Below are 20,629 nucleotides of genomic sequence, written 5' to 3'. Positions count from 1 at the left end.
TCGCAGCTCACTCCAGTCGCTCCACGCAAAGCGCCACCCCACAGGCATCCTGTTGGGACAAAACACCTGGGCCAGAATAGCGATCACCGAGAGGCGGATGTCCTATTTACACTTTAAAGGGTCCCTGCAGACAATCAGTGGAACGTTACTTACAGACCAGGGCAGAGTTCCCCCTCTGCCCGCTGTCGTTCCACTGATTGGATCCTTCGGTGCAAACCTCTTGCTCGTTCGGGGCCGCAGCCCCCTGCAACGAGCCCCCTTCCCGGTTGCCTCCCCTGTCAATGTGAAGTCCTCTGCCCTTTAAAATCCACCGCCAACGTCTGGCAGGTCCCGGATACGCTGCCTCTCAGCACGCCCACCCCGCACAGGTGGCTGGCATCAGCAATTTAGCCCTCAGTCCACAGTGGATAAAAAATACAAACATGCAAATAGAAAAATACAAACATAAAATGGATAGAAAAATACAAACATGCAACAAAAACACCCAACAATAAAAACCACACGTTAAAAAGTAAAAGCAGATTTCCACTGTGCGACAAACACACCACATCATATCAGGTTATGCTTCAACCTTCACCTGAACAAACTAAGCTCTTCCTTATCAGGTCTTCAACTAAAGTCTACCTCCTGAGTCCAGGAGTCACCTGACAGTCAGCCCCTTCAAGTACACAACCCTGTTTTAGCTCCATTTCCCCAAGATTTGAGACAGGTCAAGCTTTGAGGGCTTGAGGGTTTAAATCCATGAATCTGCTGTCATCAAAGTTCACAGAACCATAACGCTTTAATCTGCACTTGTCCTTGTCCACACCATGACGATTCCAATCATGTGGTCAGTTTATGTCACAATATACATGGAAGTTATTATTATTAGTGTCACTAAAAGGTGACATCTCCTCCCGGCAGCAAATGATGAGTGGGGAAGAGAGGAGCCCCCCTCTAAATGGGAAACAAACCACTGGAGTCCATTGGTTTAGAGCCTTCAAGGTTTTAGCCAGTTTCAGGCACCTGAACAGATTTCAGCTTTGGCAGGGAACCTTGGCAACTGGTGGACCTTTTGAGAAATTCTGACTCCATCTGTTTTGCCTTTCAGTTCTGCTGCCTGGCCTACTCCCCAAAGAGCTTGTTGTTTCCTTACGGTTTAGACAAACAAACTGCTTTTTTTAAAGGTGAAACATGTAAGTGAAGTAATGCTAAACTAGGCAGCAGTGACACAATGCGATGTCGTATGCAGAATACCTTAAAACCAAATTTGCCCTTTCAGCTCCACTGCAGCGCTTCACATCAGGAGGGAGACCTCAAAGACCTGTTCCGAAATGAACACTCACTCAACATGTTTTGCTAGTGGCTGCATTTAATTATAGAAATTGAGGAAAGCTGCTTTTAATCTTGTTCAACTTTGTTAAAAGTCACCCCCTGTGAGAGGATAACAGGTTCAGATGGGGTTCCCATGAGCAAGATTTTCTTTGATAATGGTAGTGAAAGGAACAATATGTTTCCTCTAGGGGGACTCTGGTGACATTTTGTTCTCTGTCACTTCCTATTAGCTGCAAAAAATATATCAAAAAAGGCTTATCTCCAGGATCAAAAAAGATTTATTGGCTCTTTTGAGGATAAAAGCATTTTGTAAGGACCCCTCAGTGGCATACTTCTGGCCACACGGCACCATTTGTTTCGACCTACATGGTGAACAAAAGGGTGTATTTTAAGCTAAACCATTATTTATTCTCAACCTTTGCATAAACCCACTAGTAGTTGTGGTGCTTTAAAGCAATCAAGCAATAATCTTTTGACATTGCTCTAAAAGATAACATTCTTTAGGTCAAGTCAGAAAAAACAAAAGGCTCACATGGAAGGCAGATCAGGGTTTTCAGCATTAAAGCTCAGATTTATCCCACCAGAATTGCATCTGACATTTAATGCAGATGTAATCACCTGTAAAAGATGGTAATCATTCCTTTGGAGCCAGTTAAAATGTTGTGAATTGTACTCCCATATGCAGTTTTTCTATCTGCATTAAAAAGAAAATGTCAAGTCATAAATCTAGACCATTACAGCTCATGGCAGTTCTATTGATTTCTATAAAAGCATGTTACACATCAACAGTAAATATAGACTATTACTGCAAAATGTGCAACAGTTCTGAATGCAATTCTTTCAGTAAATTCATTCATGAAACATCAGAAAAAGACTTATAATATATATATATATATATATATATATATATATAATATTCAAGAGAAAAAATTAAATAGGAATAATAATAGTAAAAAAGGCAGGCAGTTTTTATGTTTTGCTGGTATATGTAGCACAGCTGTTGTTCTAATGTTACAGTGTAAGCAATGTTTAGTGAAGTAAAAAGATTTTTTTTCAGATTTCTGCATAAACCTGCACTCAGAAGCAGAAGTTGAAACAGAAAGTGTCCAGAGTGGATGAATCTTTAGGTATACATTGGGCATTTTGATGGTAAAAGGAAATGTAAAGATCTTGCAGGGGGGGTATAGCCTTCAGTGACCTTCTGGACAATGTTTACAACCATTTGAAGTGTTTTCTTTTCTATTTCTGAACAACTAACAAACCACACACTCATGTGCTGCAATAAAAAAAGCAACTAAATTTTGAGTTTGGTGGTTTGTTTAGCATTATTCTTCAGGTGTAAATGTTGGAAAATGACCAAATGTTTCACTGTATTGGTGAATGTTTGTATAAGTTGACTGTTTGACATCAAAGCAGTAATATATAATAACAAAAAAATAAAAAAGGATTTCACCAAAAAAAATAAAGAAGATAGCTCAGTGATTTTATTTTTTTGTTTTTTAAATATCCCCAAAATCTTGTTTATCCTAAAACACTGAAAAGCCCAACTGTTTCAAAGAGGTTTTGCAGCTGTGACAATGTGAAAGAACATTAAATGACTTTTTTTTAATTCAAGTAATATTAACAAAACTAATAATCATTACTTCCAAATTGTACTCCAGTGATTGAGGCAATTAAGCATTTTGTGAAACTGTTCCTTCAATCATCATCAGGGAAACCCCAAAGGCCTTAATTGTTTCAAACTATCCACACACCAGTTTTATTTTGTTTATATATTTGTTTTCTCTTTTCATGACACCTCATTGCCTACTAGGTTGTGTTTCTCTTTGTGTTGACTTTGTAGTTAAGGTTTCAGCAGAATAATGGTATATCCCTGTAAGAAGTGGATGACCTTTCTGAGACTGAGCATGCAAATTTTCATTTGAAATTGCCTCAGTTAGCTGCTAATCTTCCCTACAGGCCTGTCTAATCTTTCTGTTTATCTAATCCCGATTTAACTAGCCCACATAGAAAATATTTTATCTCACCCTGGTTTGTTTCTTTAAACATTTATTGAAATTTGCAAAAACAAAACAAAACTGTTTTAATTTTTTACATGCTGAGCCATATTTTCCAAGGGAACATTTCACCCTTTATTCTGTTGAAGGTTATCTCAGCATTGTTTGACAATTTGAGTTGGCTGAAGTAATTTTTCTGATCTTTTGAGAAGGGGTTTAATATCTTACCTGTTTTAAATAGTTCTTTGGATGGCTTAGTTTGGAGAATCCATCCATCCATCCATCCATCCATCCATCTTCTTCCGCTTTTCCGGGGTCGGGTCGCAGAGGTAGCAGCCTAAGCAGAGAGGCTCAAACTTTCCTCTCCACGTCCACTTGGGCCAGCTCCTCCGGGGGAATCCCAAGGCGTTCCCAGGCCAGCTGGGTCCCTCCAGCATGTCCTTGGTCTTCCCCTGGGTCTCCTCCGGGTGATCCTAACCACCTCAGCTGGCTCCTCTCAACGTGGAGGAGCAGCGGCTCTACTCTGAGTCCCTCCTGGATGACCGAGCTTCTCATCCTATCTCTAAGGGAGAGGCCAGACACCTTGAGGAGTGTTTGGAGAAATTAAATTTAATTCTGTGCAGATTGATGAGCTAAGGACTAGTCCAAGTGATGCCAAGATCAAAGTGAATAACTGCTGTCTTAAAACAGCTTAAATCTCAAAACTTTCAAAGCAATTCGCATATTAGCTGTTTTATAAATCTTTACTAGATTGTCAACTTCGCTCAATTATGTACAAGTAATCCTCTTAATTCTTGCTACCACACATAGCAGCAGCTAGCTGTAGCACGTGTGGTGCACTTTAGGGCACTTCTGGCATGGATAGTTTAATATTTTTGCCCAAATAACTATGTAATGCAGAAATAAATATTAATTTAAAGGTAAGAAATTCATTGTTTCTTAACCTTTCCCAAAAAACGCTACATCTAAACCGCTAAACTATCCCTTACATAGATATATTTTTCAGATGAATTGAAATCTAAGAGCAAAGTCAGATTATATATATATATATTTCAGTTTAAACAGCAATGAGGAGGTGGTCATTGTTGTTCAAGGAGTAAAACTACTAACTGTTTATTGTTGTCAAAATATACTGCTAAAAAGTTCTTAATTTAATTAGTTTTCCTAACAGAAACTGAAAAAGCATAAATGACAAGCAAAGAGAGAGTAAATGGATCAGAGTGGATTAAGTTTAGAGTATGCAGATGAGGAACAGCCTCTCATATCGGTGTAAAGAGGATAATTGGCGTGACCCTCTGACGCCAATCATCCTCTGCAAAACAGCAGGTTGATTTTGACAAACAATGTTCTGCTGCCACACATGCACGCACAAGCTAAAATGTACACTGAAGTTCACACCCAGCACTCATACACCCACAAATTCTCATGCACAAACATTAAAACCAGTAACCTTACATACAGTGTCTCCTTTGTATTGTGTAGTACCCACTCACAGGAGTCATTATTCACTAATGCGTGTAATTAGGGCTCTTTGATCGGGATGGATGACTACTCCAAAAGTACACTGAGTAGGAATAAAAGAGGTGCTGGAACCATTTGTTGTGTGTGGTGGGTGAAAGGGAAAGTTCAGGCAGACGTTTGATGGTCTATTTTTCCCCTCTCTTGTGACATGCAGCTTTTAATTAAACCTGGAAGAACATAAAAAAGCAATGTGTTTCTCTGAAATTACTGCTAACATATAGAGACTGGTTAATTAGACTATGTTTTATATTGTAATTTTAAGCAATTCCTTACATTATTTAATCCTTCTATTAGTTTTTTGTGTTTATTCAATGCCTTGACCAAAGAGGTTAACAGTCTGCAGACACCGGCCTTCTCCTGCCACCCACCCTTGCACCGAGGCTGCTCCAAGGCCTCCTACCAGTGAGCCATGGATAAAACACCTCCTCTGGGAGACTCCCTGCAGGCATCTTAACCAGACTGAATCTCTGGAGAATGAATGAAAACAGCAAAGAAATTACATTTTTCTTTCTCCATATCGTCACTGAGGTAAAAAAAAATACCTTCTTTAGACAGAGAAGTGTTCAGAAAAGCAAAGGAAGGAGTACATGTTACAGCATAGTACTTAAATATATGTACTTACACAGTATGTAACCAGGTACCTTGTGCTTACAGACTGTGCACCTAATTCTTATTGGGTATTTACCTGATACTTAATTGGTATGTCATTGATACTTACCAGGTACATACCAGAACTTATGGAGTACATACTGCACATAGTACTTATTGGGTTAGTACCTGGTATTTATCTAGTACTTAGCTGGTATGTTCTTGGTATTTACATAGTACTTACTGGGTATACAGTTGGTGCATACCTAGTATGTAACTGGTATGTACCTGAAACTTACCAAATATCTATCAACCTGGTGCTTTCTGGTGATGTACCAAGTACTAACTGAGTACCAGGTACATATCTGAAGTTACCTGATACATACCCCAGCTTACCAAACATGTACCTGGTACTTGCATTGTACTTTTTAGGTATATACCCTATTAGTCTTTACTGGCTACTTTCCTGATCCGTAACTGGTACTTACTGAGTACATGCCCTGTAGTTAACTGGTACAAACCCTTCATAGAACAGTGTAACCAGTCCTTTCATAATACATACCCTGTTAGCACCAGGTACATACCCAGTAAGTATCAGATACTAGGTATGTGTCCATTAAGTACCATGTTCTCATCTCAAAGGTACCAGGTCTGTAAGCAGTAAGTACTGTGCTGTATTAAGTAATGCTACCAAAAAACCTCTGGCATCTCTGAACGTCTCAGATCCCTTCAACATGATTAGTTCGATGTATAAACATATAAAATTACGTGGTCGGACTGTTTATTTGAGTATGCTTGTTTATGAAATGTTGACAATTTTAGGTTCATCATCAATTTTCATGCAGCATAACGAGTCAAATAAGGAAATAATTTTACATCAAGGACAAAGTTTCCGTATGTACACTGTGGGTGTCTGCAGTAGTGTGAGGTTCTTTGTATACTCAGTCTTTCAGTGTGTTTTGAAAATCATCCACCGCAGCAGCCAAAAGATATCGTGACAGGTTCTCAAAAGAGATATGATCAAATATTCTCAAACAAAAAAAAAAACCTCATGTGATCTTTATTATTATAGCTGCATTGCTAAATTTCACCTCAGCTGGCTCCTCTCCTCCTCTCTGTAACCGCTTCGTACCACAGAGATAAAAATCTCAAACCAGGGGTTATACTGGCTGCTCGATAAGTGGCTACAGTTCTTGAGATGGCACTGTGCGAATTTGCATTGGTCAGATCCAGTGAAGCAACAGATGTGGATGTGAAACTGTGTAACAATCAGAAAAGCTTGGATTTACAGTCACACACACACACACAGAGTGCACGAGTCAAACTGATTTACACCAACTGTTGTGGAACTCAGCCCATTAACGCTCTCAGATAAAAAAAGGCTGTCATAACTTTATTATAATGCTCAGTCATGACAAATTAAAGCACCAAATAAAACAAAGAAACCTTTTACTGGCAGGAGTAATGGTTTCAGTCTGTCATTCAACCCTGAAACAACAGAGAACCATGTAGCAAAATTACATTTTTATTAATTTCATGTATTTTTTAATAGGTAAATGATGATTATTATGCAACATTATGATTATTACTTTAAGTAATCATAACTCTGTAAGTATGTGTTTATTTTGAGACAGACTATCGTCATTTAGACTTGATAGTCACGTGCCAAGGATTGGTCTCGCTTGCATGACTGCTCTGTGTATAAACAGTCACGGTAGAGATGAGCTGGTTGATCGACCAGTCCTAACAATCCTGGTCAACATCAGTCTGCTTTAATACCTTTGTACAATTTGAACGCAGAGTCTGCGGAACATATCCATCAGGTTCTGCTGTTTTTTTGTTTTTAGTGCTGATTATCAGTCGTTGGCATGGTGGCAAAATAAACAACGACGCAAAAGTAAATATCACCTCCTGTTTCAAACAGCACTAATATCTCACGGTCTCCATTACAATACATATGCAATGATGTCAGGTCACTCTACCCTTTTGGGTTTTTTTTCAATCTTTGCCTTTCTTTTAATGGGGTTGGAGAAAGTGATGCAGCTTCAGACTGAAGCTCCACCACAGCGACCAGAGAGAGTGAATCAAGCTAATCGCACCAAGAGGGATTGAAGGCAAATGGCTTTTGGAGCCAGTGGTTTACAGCCAGCAACAGGATTGCACATTAAATCTTCCTGCATTGGTTTCACCTTTGAAACTGAAAGGCTCTGTCCATACTTTCTGCACAGTCTAGGAGAATCACAGCATTTCTTTTCTATCTATAAGAACACATTTTTTGTTTTATTTTGAAAATCTTTGGACATCCCTGACTCCATCAGGAGGGTTAAAATCTTTTCTTTCTGTGACTGTCAGCGTTTCTTCAAAATGCTCACCGTTGCACATGTACAAAAAAAATAAAAGGTTTTTGAGTTTCACTTTTTTTTTTTCCTTCACATATTTGGGCCGCTGTTTACTTTAATTTAGACCTGTCTGTGTGACTGTATCATGGATCTTAAAGCAACAACGTCTGAAATTGCTTCTGCCTTCCAGCGACTTCTTTCATTGGATGGCAGTCAGGCACAAAATTAATAAATTTGAATACAGGGTTTCCCCACATTCACATTCAGGCTCAGCTGAATGCAGTCAAATTAGAGGGATATAGAACAGACATCAACAATGTCATTTTCTTATCACAACAGGGACTTTAGACTCGGCAGTCTCTTCCTACACATATCTGAGTCAAAGACCCCTGCTTGGAGAATGATTAGACTGATAATTGGACTGCCAGTGCTGTTACTGCTGCTAATGCTTTCAGAGCGGCCTCTCATCTCTGTAATCACGCAGGACAAATGACTAATTTTTGACTGTGGGGTTAGGTGGCCACCTCTCGCCACCCAGATGCTGATTATAAGAAGATGGCTCTCAAGCCCTGGAGGTGAAGCGTGAAGACCCTCTAATGACGAAAAAAATAGTTCTGACAATTGATGTTCAGTGAGTTAGTTGTTATTGTAGAATAAAACACAAGAAGGAGCCCTTTAACAAACTTTCTAACTGAAAAAGAAAAAAATAACCTTATATGGTTTTGATTAAAGATCCTGCAAAGATCACGAAGAACGGTCAAAAGATTTATACAATGATAAATAAAATCTAATTTGTCTTTAAATCAAAAACTTGCAAGCTGGAGCCCAACTACCACGTGGTTGTTTACCTACAGAAAGTGACAAAGCACCTGAAAATAACGATGCTCTATATTTAGATGGCTATATTTGCTTCCAACATAAGCAGATGTTGAAAGAATTATTATGTTTCCTGATAGTTATCACCTCTCAACTGGTGCATTGCTAAGGGGATGAGATAAATGACCGATTTCACAATTTAGAATAAACATACTCCATGAGTTCAGGAAAAAAAAAATTAGTTGCAATAAGACAGTAGGAGACATGAATTTATCTTGGATGTTGAATATTATTGTTATCCTTTTTCTTAAGTATTTATCTTTTTACAAAGTTGTCACTTTCATGAGAAAAAAGCAAACTTCATAGATAAATAAAAGCCATGAAATGCAGCTGAAAGCTAAAAATACATATTTTACAGGCGTTCTTTGGCCCAGCTCACCAGTTTTGCCTGTTGAAAAGCAGAACTTCTGTAGTTAAGAACCTAAAGTTTACACAACACATCTCCTCAGATACCCTCAACACTTGTGTGTCCCTGCAGGATATGCTAAATATAGGTGCTGGAAACAGTTAAGTGACGTTTTATCTTGCTGTATCATAAACTGCATGTAAACAGACACTTGAGACAACATATTTAAGCTTCACCTGATCAAAGAAAACCCAGCGTTTAAAATCAGCTTTCCATTTCCGTCCTGACAACATAACCACTGAAGTTACTATCCTGGCAGAGAATAATTTAGGCGTATTTCTGTTCAAAACAGAGACCATTTTTACTAGAAACAGATAAAAGGCATGTTTGTTTTTAGTTGTCTCAACTTTTGTTTGTGAAATGCTGGTTTTCATTGACTTTTTTTTTAAGCTTTTAGTTGCTTTTTGAGGACGAGGGCCAGATGGAGATGATCTGCGGGTCACTTGAGGCCATCAGGTTGTTTTGCCCACTTGTGAGGTAAGAAGTTGATTAAACTTTCACTTCCATGGAAGTAAGATCTGCTGAAAGAAAGAGCAATGCTGCCTCCATCTGCTGAGGGTCTAAAGTACTGCAGCCTACTAAACAAGCGTCAGAATTCACACAAGCTTTAGGTCGAAACTGTTTCTCACGAAGACTTTTATTTAGTTCAGTCTCGAACAAAAACTGATTCAAAGAAAGAGGATTATTTAAAAGTTTAAGTTAAAAGGTTTTTACCATTTAGGAGCTGCTGAAGGCAAAAAGGTGTAATTGAGCAGGACAAAATCTGCCTATTATTCTCTTTAAATAAAGGTAAATAAATTAAAACCATGTCAGAATTTTTATAAGGATTACTTATTTACTGAACATTTTTTTACTGCCTGTTATTAAAATGGCTCATAAACCACAAAACTAGACTTTAAAGAACCTTTCATGAAATAATTACTGGATATTCATCTACAACTTTGAATTTTGAAGCCAAGCCAGTTCAAGATGGCTGCCAAAACCAACTCGCTGACTTTAAAAAAACACAAAATAGTTATATTTCGGTCACCTTTACTAATATTGAGTTAAAATCTGGAGTGGTTGTAGTTGAGAGTCAGTCAGAACACAAACTGAGCATGAAATCTCACGACATCACATGAAATGTTGTTTCAAGGTTTGACCAAAACAGCTACAACTTGCATCATCAGCATAAAATGATCTTAGCCTAAAATGTTGGTGTGATGCTGACAACTAAAACTTGTGACCATGATGAAAAAGATCAAATCAGAATGTTATATCATCGTGTTCACATTAACTCTGTGCCCTGATGATGTTCTTGTTTTAACATTGTTTACAGGAAACAAATGTGCAACATGATACCTGGGACCCCGCAGTTTAAAATAAAAGTAGTCCAAAATATTTTTTCACAGTCTGAACACGGCTCTACGAGCAACATTATTTCAAAAACAAGACCGTAATTCACATGTTTATGTATGGGGGCAGACTGCTTTTTCTGTTGTGGAGAAATAAAACATCAAAACCAACAAATGTGCCAGATACATCTCTAAATTATTTTAAGATCTGCTCAAATGCACATTATATAAAAATATTTAAAATATTGCATCCAGATAGCAAACCTAAGAGTGCAAACAGTTTAAGAAGTGGCGAAAAATTAGACACGTCAGGGTGCATATTATATTTATTTTTTTTAATATGCATAATAAATTATAACCACTTTGTATGTCTTATTTGATGACAAATATTAAATCAAACGTCTTCTAAACAAACAATATCTCAAATATTTCATTACAAAACCGCTAAAGCCAAGTTAATTAAAATAAGACAGAACTTCTTTTCCTTTATTTAAAAAGCCAGTAGTTAGCACTTAAATTAAAAAAATAAAATAACAATAAAAAATGGCAACTGTATATATAACAACAGAACTGATGTTAAGAGAACTCTTATTTTTGGTTTAGATGTTAGTTTTGTGTTTTGCAGCAAAGCATCAACTTAAAAAAAATATCCACCTCATATACATATATGAATATTAACATCGTTTATGTTATAATATAATCTTGTTACAGTTTCTACAAGAAGTCTGTGTGATTTACGTGTTATTTCAAGTGAAAAAATGCGCATTAGAAGTTTAGGATCACTCTGGATTTCTGCGTATTATTCATGTCAAAAAGAGTTTTTGTGAATAAATTATTTTTACAAGGTTTCGGGGATGTTTTTTTGTTTTTTTTAAACTACAAAGTCTGTTCAAATGAGCTTCATTAATTACTGAGGTCCTTTTTTCTGCCATGAATGTCAAGCTATACGCAGGAACCCTGAGTGGTTTGCTGAGCTTTGTCAGTCCAATGATGGAACCACAGCCGTGTTGACTGAGCGGAGCGGAGCTGCGGTAAAAAAAAAGGCAATAATTTAAATCAACATCTCAAACAAAAACATTCATTCAGTCATTCATTCATTCATTCATTCAGTCATCACTGCAGTTTCTTTCCACCTGATTCATTTAATCTACCGATGCAGACCACACTTCAAGTTACTAAATACAAATTATAAATAGGTACTGTATTTATCACAATAACACTTTCATTAATGATTTTTTTCTGTCTTAACAACAAAAATCTTTTCATCTTGTTTGTTTAAACCTTATTCCAACTCTCTAAAGAGCTCAAAGATCCCTCAGATCTTAATCTGTCCTTGTCTTGCTCCCTAATACTGGTCCAGCCCCATTTTAATCAACAAAAACTCCCCTTCAGTGTTTCCATGAACGTCCACATGATCTTCATGATCGACTTTAGTCACTCCTAATAACAACCCGATGCGTTTCTAACGTCTCTTTTCAGTGTCTGGCTAACATTCCAGCTAAATAAAGCTTTGTATTTTTTTAAAATAACGGACCCTAAAACAAATAACACATAACATAGGAGTGAGCAAACAAGAGAAATGAAGACCACAGGATTTGTAAAATCCTCCGTGATGGAGTGCGGGGAAGTTGTACGTACTTGAAGACGGCTTTAAAGACGCAGGCAACGCATGTGCATGGATCTGAACGATTCAGTTTAGAGAATTAATTTTGTTTTGGATTAGATTTTGGCAAAATGTCAGTTTGATGTTTCAGTGATACTGGCTGGGGTAAACCCTCCAAGCCCGTTCAGATTTCAGACCACAAATTCTGAAGCAAAGTACATGTTGAATAGTGGTTTTTTTCAAAGTGGTCGAGGAAAATTTTACAAAAATTGAACCCAGAGTTTCAGACAGTTTAGACGGTGAGCGTGGCGTCCACGTCTCAGGCTTTCACAGTTAATGAGCTCACAGTCGGACCCTGGTTTCTGTGCTCCTTTATCTCCAGGACCCTTTGTTAGCAGTCGGAGACCTCAGAAGTGTCACTGGTAAGTTTCCTGCGTTGCCTCACAGATCTTTCCTCATCCTACAGAGCAGAAGACAGTTTGTTTTTTTTTACCCATGACATTTTAAGTTGCAAAGTGGAAATATGTGACACTCTAATGTCAAAATGTCAATTTTGCTCACAAAGTCTACATTTATTTACGATTCTGTTTATAATAAAAATTCTAAGCAGGGCAAGAGGAATACGGTTTTGTTGTCATGCAGAATAAAATGAAGCGAGTAAAACTGAAAGACATTTTGTCACTGAGATTAAACAAAAATGCATCATCAGTTTGATCTTTGAACTGCTGGACTGTATGGTTTGAACTGAAAGCGATGGAAGCAAAAAAGAAAGATTTTATCAGCTTTAGTAACACAAATATGTTTAGATTTTAACTGATTTTATTGCAACATAATCATTCCTTTCCCTTCAAAGACTAAAACAGTTTGTCAAGATGGTCATGACCTTCACATTTTGTGCAAAACTTAAGCATAAGGTCATCTGTGTGCAAAAATATTCAAATGTTTTTGTTATTTTTATGTTTTCTTTTGAAAACCTGTTTTTAAACAATTGGAAAATTAAGGATATTTATTAAAGATCATTTTTCAGGAGATGTATAAATCCATTTAGCTAATTTTACTTAAACAGCAACAAGTGGACTCAGCTCAAATTAAAGGTGTGTTTTCCTGATAATAAAGAAGCATGTATAAATTAAATTCAAACACTATGCTGTTGGTTCATGACATCAACAAAATAAAAAATCACTGGACTATTTCTTTAGATACAGGCAATAAAACAAACTAAAATAATTCAGATTATGTTTCTGTTTTGGTTTTTTCTACTCACAGTCTGGAAGATCCCGTTCTGTCCCCATTCTCCTGGAGAGTTATCTTCAGGGTCCTCTGCCTCGTCCTCCTCTTCCTCTCCCCCCTCTTCCTCCCTGACTGTGTCCATCGCATCCTCCTCATACTCCGTCAGACAGTCTGACTCCTCCGCTGAATAGAAAGATTTAAAGGACATTTTACACAAAGAATTTATCGACCAGCTCCTCTGGCTCAGATAGCACCCCATAAATAATCAGAACCAGGATCAGGTGAAAGCTAAGAATCTTTTATTTATCGCAGCGTTTAAATCTAAGACGACCTCGAAGGGAAGCTGGACAGAGTGGCTCGACAGCATACATCTTAAAGACCGGACACATGAACAGAAAGTGCTCTTAAGGGGGAAAAACGGACTTTATGTACAAAGTTTCTCTCTAAATTGTGATGAACAGGAAAGTTGGCTTCACCTTCTGTAGCTACGTAGCTTTGGACCGGTTCTATCCTGGATACAATCTCTGCAAGATCAGTGAAGTCAGCTCCTGGGCACGTGCAGGACTAAAAGAAAACATTGTAAATAAGTAACTTTGATGACATACATGTAAGGAATCGAACTAATAACATATAAGGTCCGAGGATGTGCACATGCCCTCCTCACATCTGTTCTCTTGCTGTCGTTGTAGTCAGCGGAGCGGTGGTCCCGCAGCATGTTCTCGATGATGTCGCCTCGAGCCCAGCCGGTGAACACCAGCTTGCCATGCTGGAAGCCGACATCCTGCAGTTCGTATAAAACAGATGCACAAACGTTCAGAGGCATCCTCTTTGAGCTAATAAACAGATAACTACTAGCTTGCAATATAAACATTAGATCACTATTTGACAACAGGATTTATTATGTTATCAGATCTGCAACAGGTATTCACAGTGCTGAGTAAAAAAACATGATATTTTATGGAGTAATTTTATGTTCAGAAATACAACACAAATTCCAGAAAGGTTAGTCATCTTTAGATGATATTAAGAACTGCAGATAACTGGATATTTGAATATACCCAGTCCTCTTACTGATCTATTATAAATTAACCTAATTAGTTGCAAAATGCTCCTCCAACAGTTTCGTATTCATACCACTTATTTTTACAGCCTTTTATTTTTCTATTTCTATTTTACATTTTACACATCGTCCCAACTTTTTTAGAATTGGGATTGTAGACATATTTATTTTAATTTTACACCATAATCAGGAAGCCACTCACATAGATCTCATCAAACTTGCCAAAGTCCATGGTCTTGAAGCGGTCTATTGGTGGTCTGATGTACTCGCAGTAGGCGCTCTTCTTCACCACCTCTAACTGCCGCACACAAGACACGTACGCCAACCGGGACTGGATCTCTGCCATGTCTGGGACCTGTCAGCGTGATCGATGAGAGCAATTTACCTTAGTCAAAAAGCTACAAGAAATCACAATCATAGATGGTAAAATATTGTTTCATCAACTTATTTTACAAAGAAATCACTGACGCTCAAAATCAATCATGGTAAAGCTCAAAATCTTTATTTAAAAAATGACCAGTCCCTTGTGTTGCCAATGCATACTATACCTTTACTTTCTCTGCCCAGGGATTGATCCGTTTCCACAGCAACCACCAGCCAGACAGGCTGTCGCCGTAGTTACAGAGGTCAGTCTCATCTTGGCTACCAACATCAATGGCAATGACTGTTCTGGCACCCATGTTTCTTGCTATATCCGCTGTTGGACGTGTAACACCAGTATTCACACACACGCACGATCAGAGAGATGGTCAAACGCAGCTTGACGAAAACCAGCACCACGGCGGGTAACACAACAAAATCTCAGTTTCTGTAAACACTCATTCAGAGAGGCACAATGTTTCAACAGACTTGCACCACAAAATCATCAGTTTAGGCTGACGCACACCAGAGCGTTTAAGGCCAATTAGTTAGACAAAACACTGATATATGGAAAAGGAAAACTGTTTACTATCCTGTTTAACAACCAGAAGGCCCGAAGCCATGGCCTTTGGATCGAGTGTTAGAGCCTTGTGGCAAAGAGCAATTTTGTGGTGTTTAGCCTATTTGAAGACAGAAACAGGAAGACATCCTGGAAACCCAAAGCCACGAAACAACGTGCCAAGAAAAGCTGGGAAAGGCAGCTGATCCAGCACAGACTCTTCACAGAAAAGGCTGAATAATAACTTTTAGAATAAAGGACGTTCGTGACTTTCTTTAGGTGGGTTGATCTTTGGGCTCACAAAGCTTCTTATTTCCCAAACCTTTTTCCTAATTTAATCATATCATCAGAAGCTAGTCATTGTGTAAGACACAAACACAGACTCAGGAGAGGCTTTGTCTGTGCACCATAATAAAAACTTATCATTAATATTATTATGACACATTATAGGAATATTTATACACTCACCAGCCACTTTATTAGTTAAAATAAACAGCTAATGAACCAATCACATGGCAGCAACTCAATGCATTCAGGCATCAGGATGAGGAAGAAAGGGGATTTAATTGATTTTGAATGTGGGGAGGTTGTTTGTGCCAGACAAGCTGGTCTGAGTGTTTCAGACGCTTCTGGGAAATTCACACACAACCATCTCAAGGGTTTACAGAGACCCATCAGACCAGACAATGTTTTTTCAATCGCTTACTATCCAATTTAGGTAATACTCTGTGAGTTGTGGCCTTGGTTTCCTGTTCTTGGCTACCAGGAGTAGCACCAGGTGTGGTCTTCTGTTGCTGCAGGTGGGCCACACAGTGTTGTATGTTCAGAGGCGTTCTGCACACCTTGGTCGTGATGAGTGGTTATTATAGCTACTGTTGCCTTTCCATCATCTCCAACTAGTTTACCCATTCTCCTCTGACATCAACAAGGCGTTCTTGTCCACAGAAGTGGCACTCACTGGATATCTTCTCTTTGTCGGACCGTTGTCTGTAAACCCTTGAGATAGTTAGGCATTAAAATCCCAGTAATCAGTAGTTTTTTTAAATAGTCCATCTTCCACCAACAGCCATGCCATGTTCAAAGTCACATCCTCTTTCTTCCTTATTCTCATGTCTGGTTTGATCTTTAGCAAGTCGTCTTCACCGTGTCTTGATGCTTTAATGCACTGAGTTGCTGCCATGTGATTGGCTGATCAGCCAATTGTGTTAACAAGTAATCGAAAAGGTGGACCTAATAAAATGGATGGTGAGTGTATTTGGCATAGTGCAGTTTTTTAAGGGTTTAACCCATAACAAAGCTATTTAATGGTTCACAACTCTCCTCATTCTGAACAAAACCAAACATCTAACTCATAATTCCAATCCACAGAAGACAAATGCTCATTTGAAAATCACAATAAAGTACAACAAACTGTTGTGGGGCTAAGCGATAGGGATATGATATGTACATTGAATATTTTGAATAATATCAATTTGTGAAAGAATTATGCCTTATCAGATTAAAATTCATTAAACTGTGTTTACTGGTTTTGGCTCACTAGACCATCACATATATATATATGTGTGAATCTGAAACTTTAATAAGCAATTATTTTTATGAAATTTGTAGAATTGTCACAATAGAATTAGGCCATACAGACCATTTGATGAAATTAAATATCGCTCAGCCCTACAAAAAAAAAAAAAAAAAAAGAACAAGAAAGCAAATGTTAAGCACAGAAGACAGACTGAAAACAGACTGGTGTCTTTTGTAAAAAAAATGCAGAATCTTTATCATTTTTTTGGTAATTTGGAAAAACAATCCGTCCCATCATTTATAAATCAGCACCTATTTGGCACCAGGCTGTTCAACAGAAAAACACATTTACTTCCTTCAAGTCAATATATTTTGAACTCAATAAAAATTACTTCAAATTTTGTTAAATGCTGACTTTTCCCATCTTTATAAACCAAGTGTTTCAGCGTTTCAAGGAGGAAACTCACCCTTAAAGAAACTACCAAACTGAACTGTTTGTGATAATAGAATATTTACCTCTTGAGGCCTTTCTACATTGTTTTAAATCTATATTTAAGTTGTCATGAGAGAGACTGACCAATGATCTGTACTGGTTTATTAGTCAGATTGGGAAAACTCGGCACTGATACAGGACATATATCTACTTACCTTACCTCTAAATATTACACCCATTTAAATCATCCCCATCCGTGATTTTACCCCTCCTCCCCCCTTCAGTAAATAGGAGTTGGGTCGACATTGAGAAATATTCAGAATGTTGATTGGGGAGTGGGCTGGGGTGGGGTGGGGTGTGTGTGTGTGTGTGTGTGTGTGTCAGGGACNGGGGGGGGGTGTCACCACCTGTACTTGCCTGGCAGATTGTTGATGTAGCCACCATCCATTAGCAAGTTGCCATCTTTGGGGTCGCACAGGGGCGGCAGGTACCCCGAGAGGGTCATGCTCGCCCGCACATAGCGCCACAGAGAGCCTGGCACACCAGGAGTGGAAGGAGGAAGGAGGGAGGAGGAGGGGGGGGATTACATCTCAGTAATGTTTGTTAAACGTTTCAGATTAGTGTCAACGACACAGACCACAATCCAAACACTGCAGGGACGTCCGCCAAAGGAAGGTGGCGGATCCCTGCCAAGGTTTGTGCTCAAACCTCATTACCAAGCACTGAAGCTCTGTGTGACTTGTGCAAAAGAGGAAAAAGGAAATAGCACCATCACAAAGAACCAAAGTTTGTTTGATCTCCAAACTACATCCCATCAACAGTGCTTTCTTGCTTGTAATCGCGTGGATTTATTCTTTTTCTAAGTTTTGCAAAGTCCACTTTTATTAAAATAAAAGCAAGCATCAGTTGAGCTGAAGCAGCATCTGGTTGTAGTTCATCTGATCTCCTCTTATTTTCAGTGCGTTTAGAGACAAAGCAGCAGCAGATGTTGATGTGACAGCGTTTCCAGATCTTTCATCGTGAACATGGCAGAGAAGCAACCAGCCTACTCAGTCCTGCAGTTCAGCTCAGAGCCAGCAGGGGGCAGAAGCAGGCCAGACGCTGCATGGGTTGGAAGGATAAGGAGCACCGCAGAGAAAAGTGAGGGGTGCCACTTTACATGTCTGTGTGCTATGACAGATTAATCCTACTAAAATGGGGACAACCACCTACTGTAGAGTGCTCAATCCCTTTAGAATAGATTTATTGTAAATTTAAGGGCTTGTTTTGGTTCGTGTAAAGGTCTAAAGATGTGCAACAGCAGGATCCAGAACACATATTACCAGGTAATGGCAACTGATTTATGAAAACATATAGATAGGCTCACTTCATCTACAATAACCTGCATGCAGATAAAAAAAAGCAAGACCAAGGAGGAGGACAGAAGCTGGGCAGGGAAGGCTGATTATGTCCCTGTAGGCAGAGATGATTAAAATGAAACAGGAGAAGGACACACTCACAGAAAACAAGCTGCAGTTTAGTCCACAGGACAGAAACATTTAGATCCACTGAAATACACACCGAGTCACAACAGCAGCAGACGTATGACGTGGACGTGATGTATCGTGTGGCTCAGCCCTTCACTGCGTCAAGTAAAGACGAAGTAAAACACAAATTATTGTCCATTTTCTATCGCTATTCTTGAGCTACAACTCCAACTAAATCCAAACCCGTCAAATTCAATCTAAATTGGCCAAGATAAGCTCCACGCACTGATTAAGTCTTTGTAACATAATGAGAAAATAAGCAAATGCTATGGTGCACGAGGACATTAGTTTTTAGGAGCCACATTCAGAATTTTATATGAGGATACATTTCTGCAGAAACTCAACGAACCTGCTTCTCTTTATGCCCCCTAGATGTCAAGATGTCACATCGACTCATCTACATCTCAGATCTGTGAGATGTTGCATCGCCCGATTATGTAGCCACATAATATCCAGCCAATAGTTTTATAAATGCATTACAAACCAAATGGAGCAGGACAGGATGTGCATAATTTGTAAAACAGGAAGCACTAACTGATTTTAAAAGTCTTTCCTTCCAAACCATGGACTCCCAGTGTCCACCTGGTTATAAAGTTAGTTAGTTACAGGTGAAAACTCGAGAAGAATAAAAAGGAGGGTAGCCAAGTGGTCGGGTATCCACTTAAAGACGAGGGGGGAGAGGAGGTTTTGGTGAGTGGGAGTTTAAAATCTGACCTGGGACATTGTTAACATAGCAACCATCCACAAGCAAGTGGCCATCCTTGGGGTCGCACAGGGGAGGTAAATAGGGGGTGTAGGATGCGCTGGCTCTAACATAGCGCCAGACGCTACCTGTCAGGAGATGGAGATGGAGAAGGAGGGACACATCATACATGAGCCGGACCCCACGTCACAGATGGAAAAGGAAAACGAGAAGAACAGTGAAAGAAACAGAAGAATGAAAGACGCAGAAAAAGAAAAGCCTGGGGCACAAAGACAGGGGGAATAATCACAGCAGTATTTAATTACTCATTTTTTGCTGTTTAAAGAAATTTTAATGTTACAAATGAGGCCAATGGACTGAAAAGATTACCACACAACTGCTCTACAACCAATCAAATTGAACTAATAGATGACTAGGATATGCAGCAGGATCCTGAATAATGATAATGTGCCAGAATAACAACAGAATATACTTGACTTTGTATTTCACGTTAGTTTAGTATAATGACTGACAAGACTTAACTAGAACCTGATTTCCTGTCAGATTGATGTATTGATTAGGCTCGTCAAAGCAGCATTAGTGTTTGTTAGATAGCCAATTCATAAAAAGCAATTGTGGAAGAAGGAAAGGCAGAGAGCGCAACTGTGTGAAAGTCAGCCAGAAAGAAAACAGGCAGACATAGATGGAGAGTTTAGACCAGGGGCGGCCAATCCTGGTCCTCGAGGGCCACTATCCTGCATGTTTTCTTTGTTTCCTTGCTCCAACACACCTGATTCAGTGGTTTAATTCCCTCTTTATGTTCTGCAGAAGCCTGTTAATCACCCATTGATTCAAATCAAGTGTGCTGGAGCAGGGAAACAAGTAAAACCTGCAGGATGGTGGCCCTCGAGGACCAGGATTGAACACCCCTGATTTAGACTGACCTAAACTCTCCAAATTGTAGATAAATTGGAAAACTGTAGATATTTGCAGCCTCAGAAGTTTCCAACTTCTGGCAAAACCAAAAGACACTTTGTCTTCAATCCATCAAGAGAACTTAATGTTGCTATTTATTTTAAATAACTGTTATTAAAGAGCAAAGTGATTACAAAATAATCTTTACACAATTGAATCTCAATAACATCAATATCATATATCTGTCGACAAAGTGAAATTTAACTCGGTGGATTTTATGAAAAAACGAATTTTGACCAAAAATTTTTAAGCGTCTGCTATGAACCGAAAGTTCCAATCGCGCGCTCGGTAACTCTCGGAAATCGTCGGTG

At 38.7% G+C, this 20,629-nt stretch overlaps 1 protein-coding gene across 4 annotated transcripts in view; it reads right to left on the bottom strand.

Moving 5' to 3' along the window:
* Positions 1-10,683: 10,683 nt before the first annotated feature.
* The window catches only part of pnpla6 (patatin-like phospholipase domain containing 6), a 27,415-nt gene continuing 17,469 nt past the window's right edge, over positions 10,684-20,629 (bottom strand). The window contains exons 30-37 of one of the 4 annotated variants that reach the window (XM_025007911.2): positions 19,376-19,492; positions 17,553-17,669; positions 14,817-14,965; positions 14,471-14,623; positions 13,873-13,989; positions 13,685-13,772; positions 13,243-13,391; positions 10,684-12,438 (exon numbers count right to left, since the gene is read on the bottom strand). In XM_025007911.2, coding sequence (XP_024863679.1) covers positions 12,370-12,438; positions 13,243-13,391; positions 13,685-13,772; positions 13,873-13,989; positions 14,471-14,623; positions 14,817-14,965; positions 17,553-17,669; positions 19,376-19,492 — 959 coding nt within the window. In that variant the 3' untranslated portion in view covers positions 10,684-12,369. The other 3 variants (XM_017425657.2, XM_017425656.3, XM_037974782.1) reach the window with 3 other exon arrangements.

Source organism: Kryptolebias marmoratus, linkage group LG3 (genome assembly GCF_001649575.2).
Source record: "Kryptolebias marmoratus isolate JLee-2015 linkage group LG3, ASM164957v2, whole genome shotgun sequence".
Lineage (NCBI taxonomy): Eukaryota > Metazoa > Chordata > Actinopteri > Cyprinodontiformes > Rivulidae > Kryptolebias > Kryptolebias marmoratus.
This window is presented reverse-complemented; position numbering and strand designations above follow the sequence as displayed.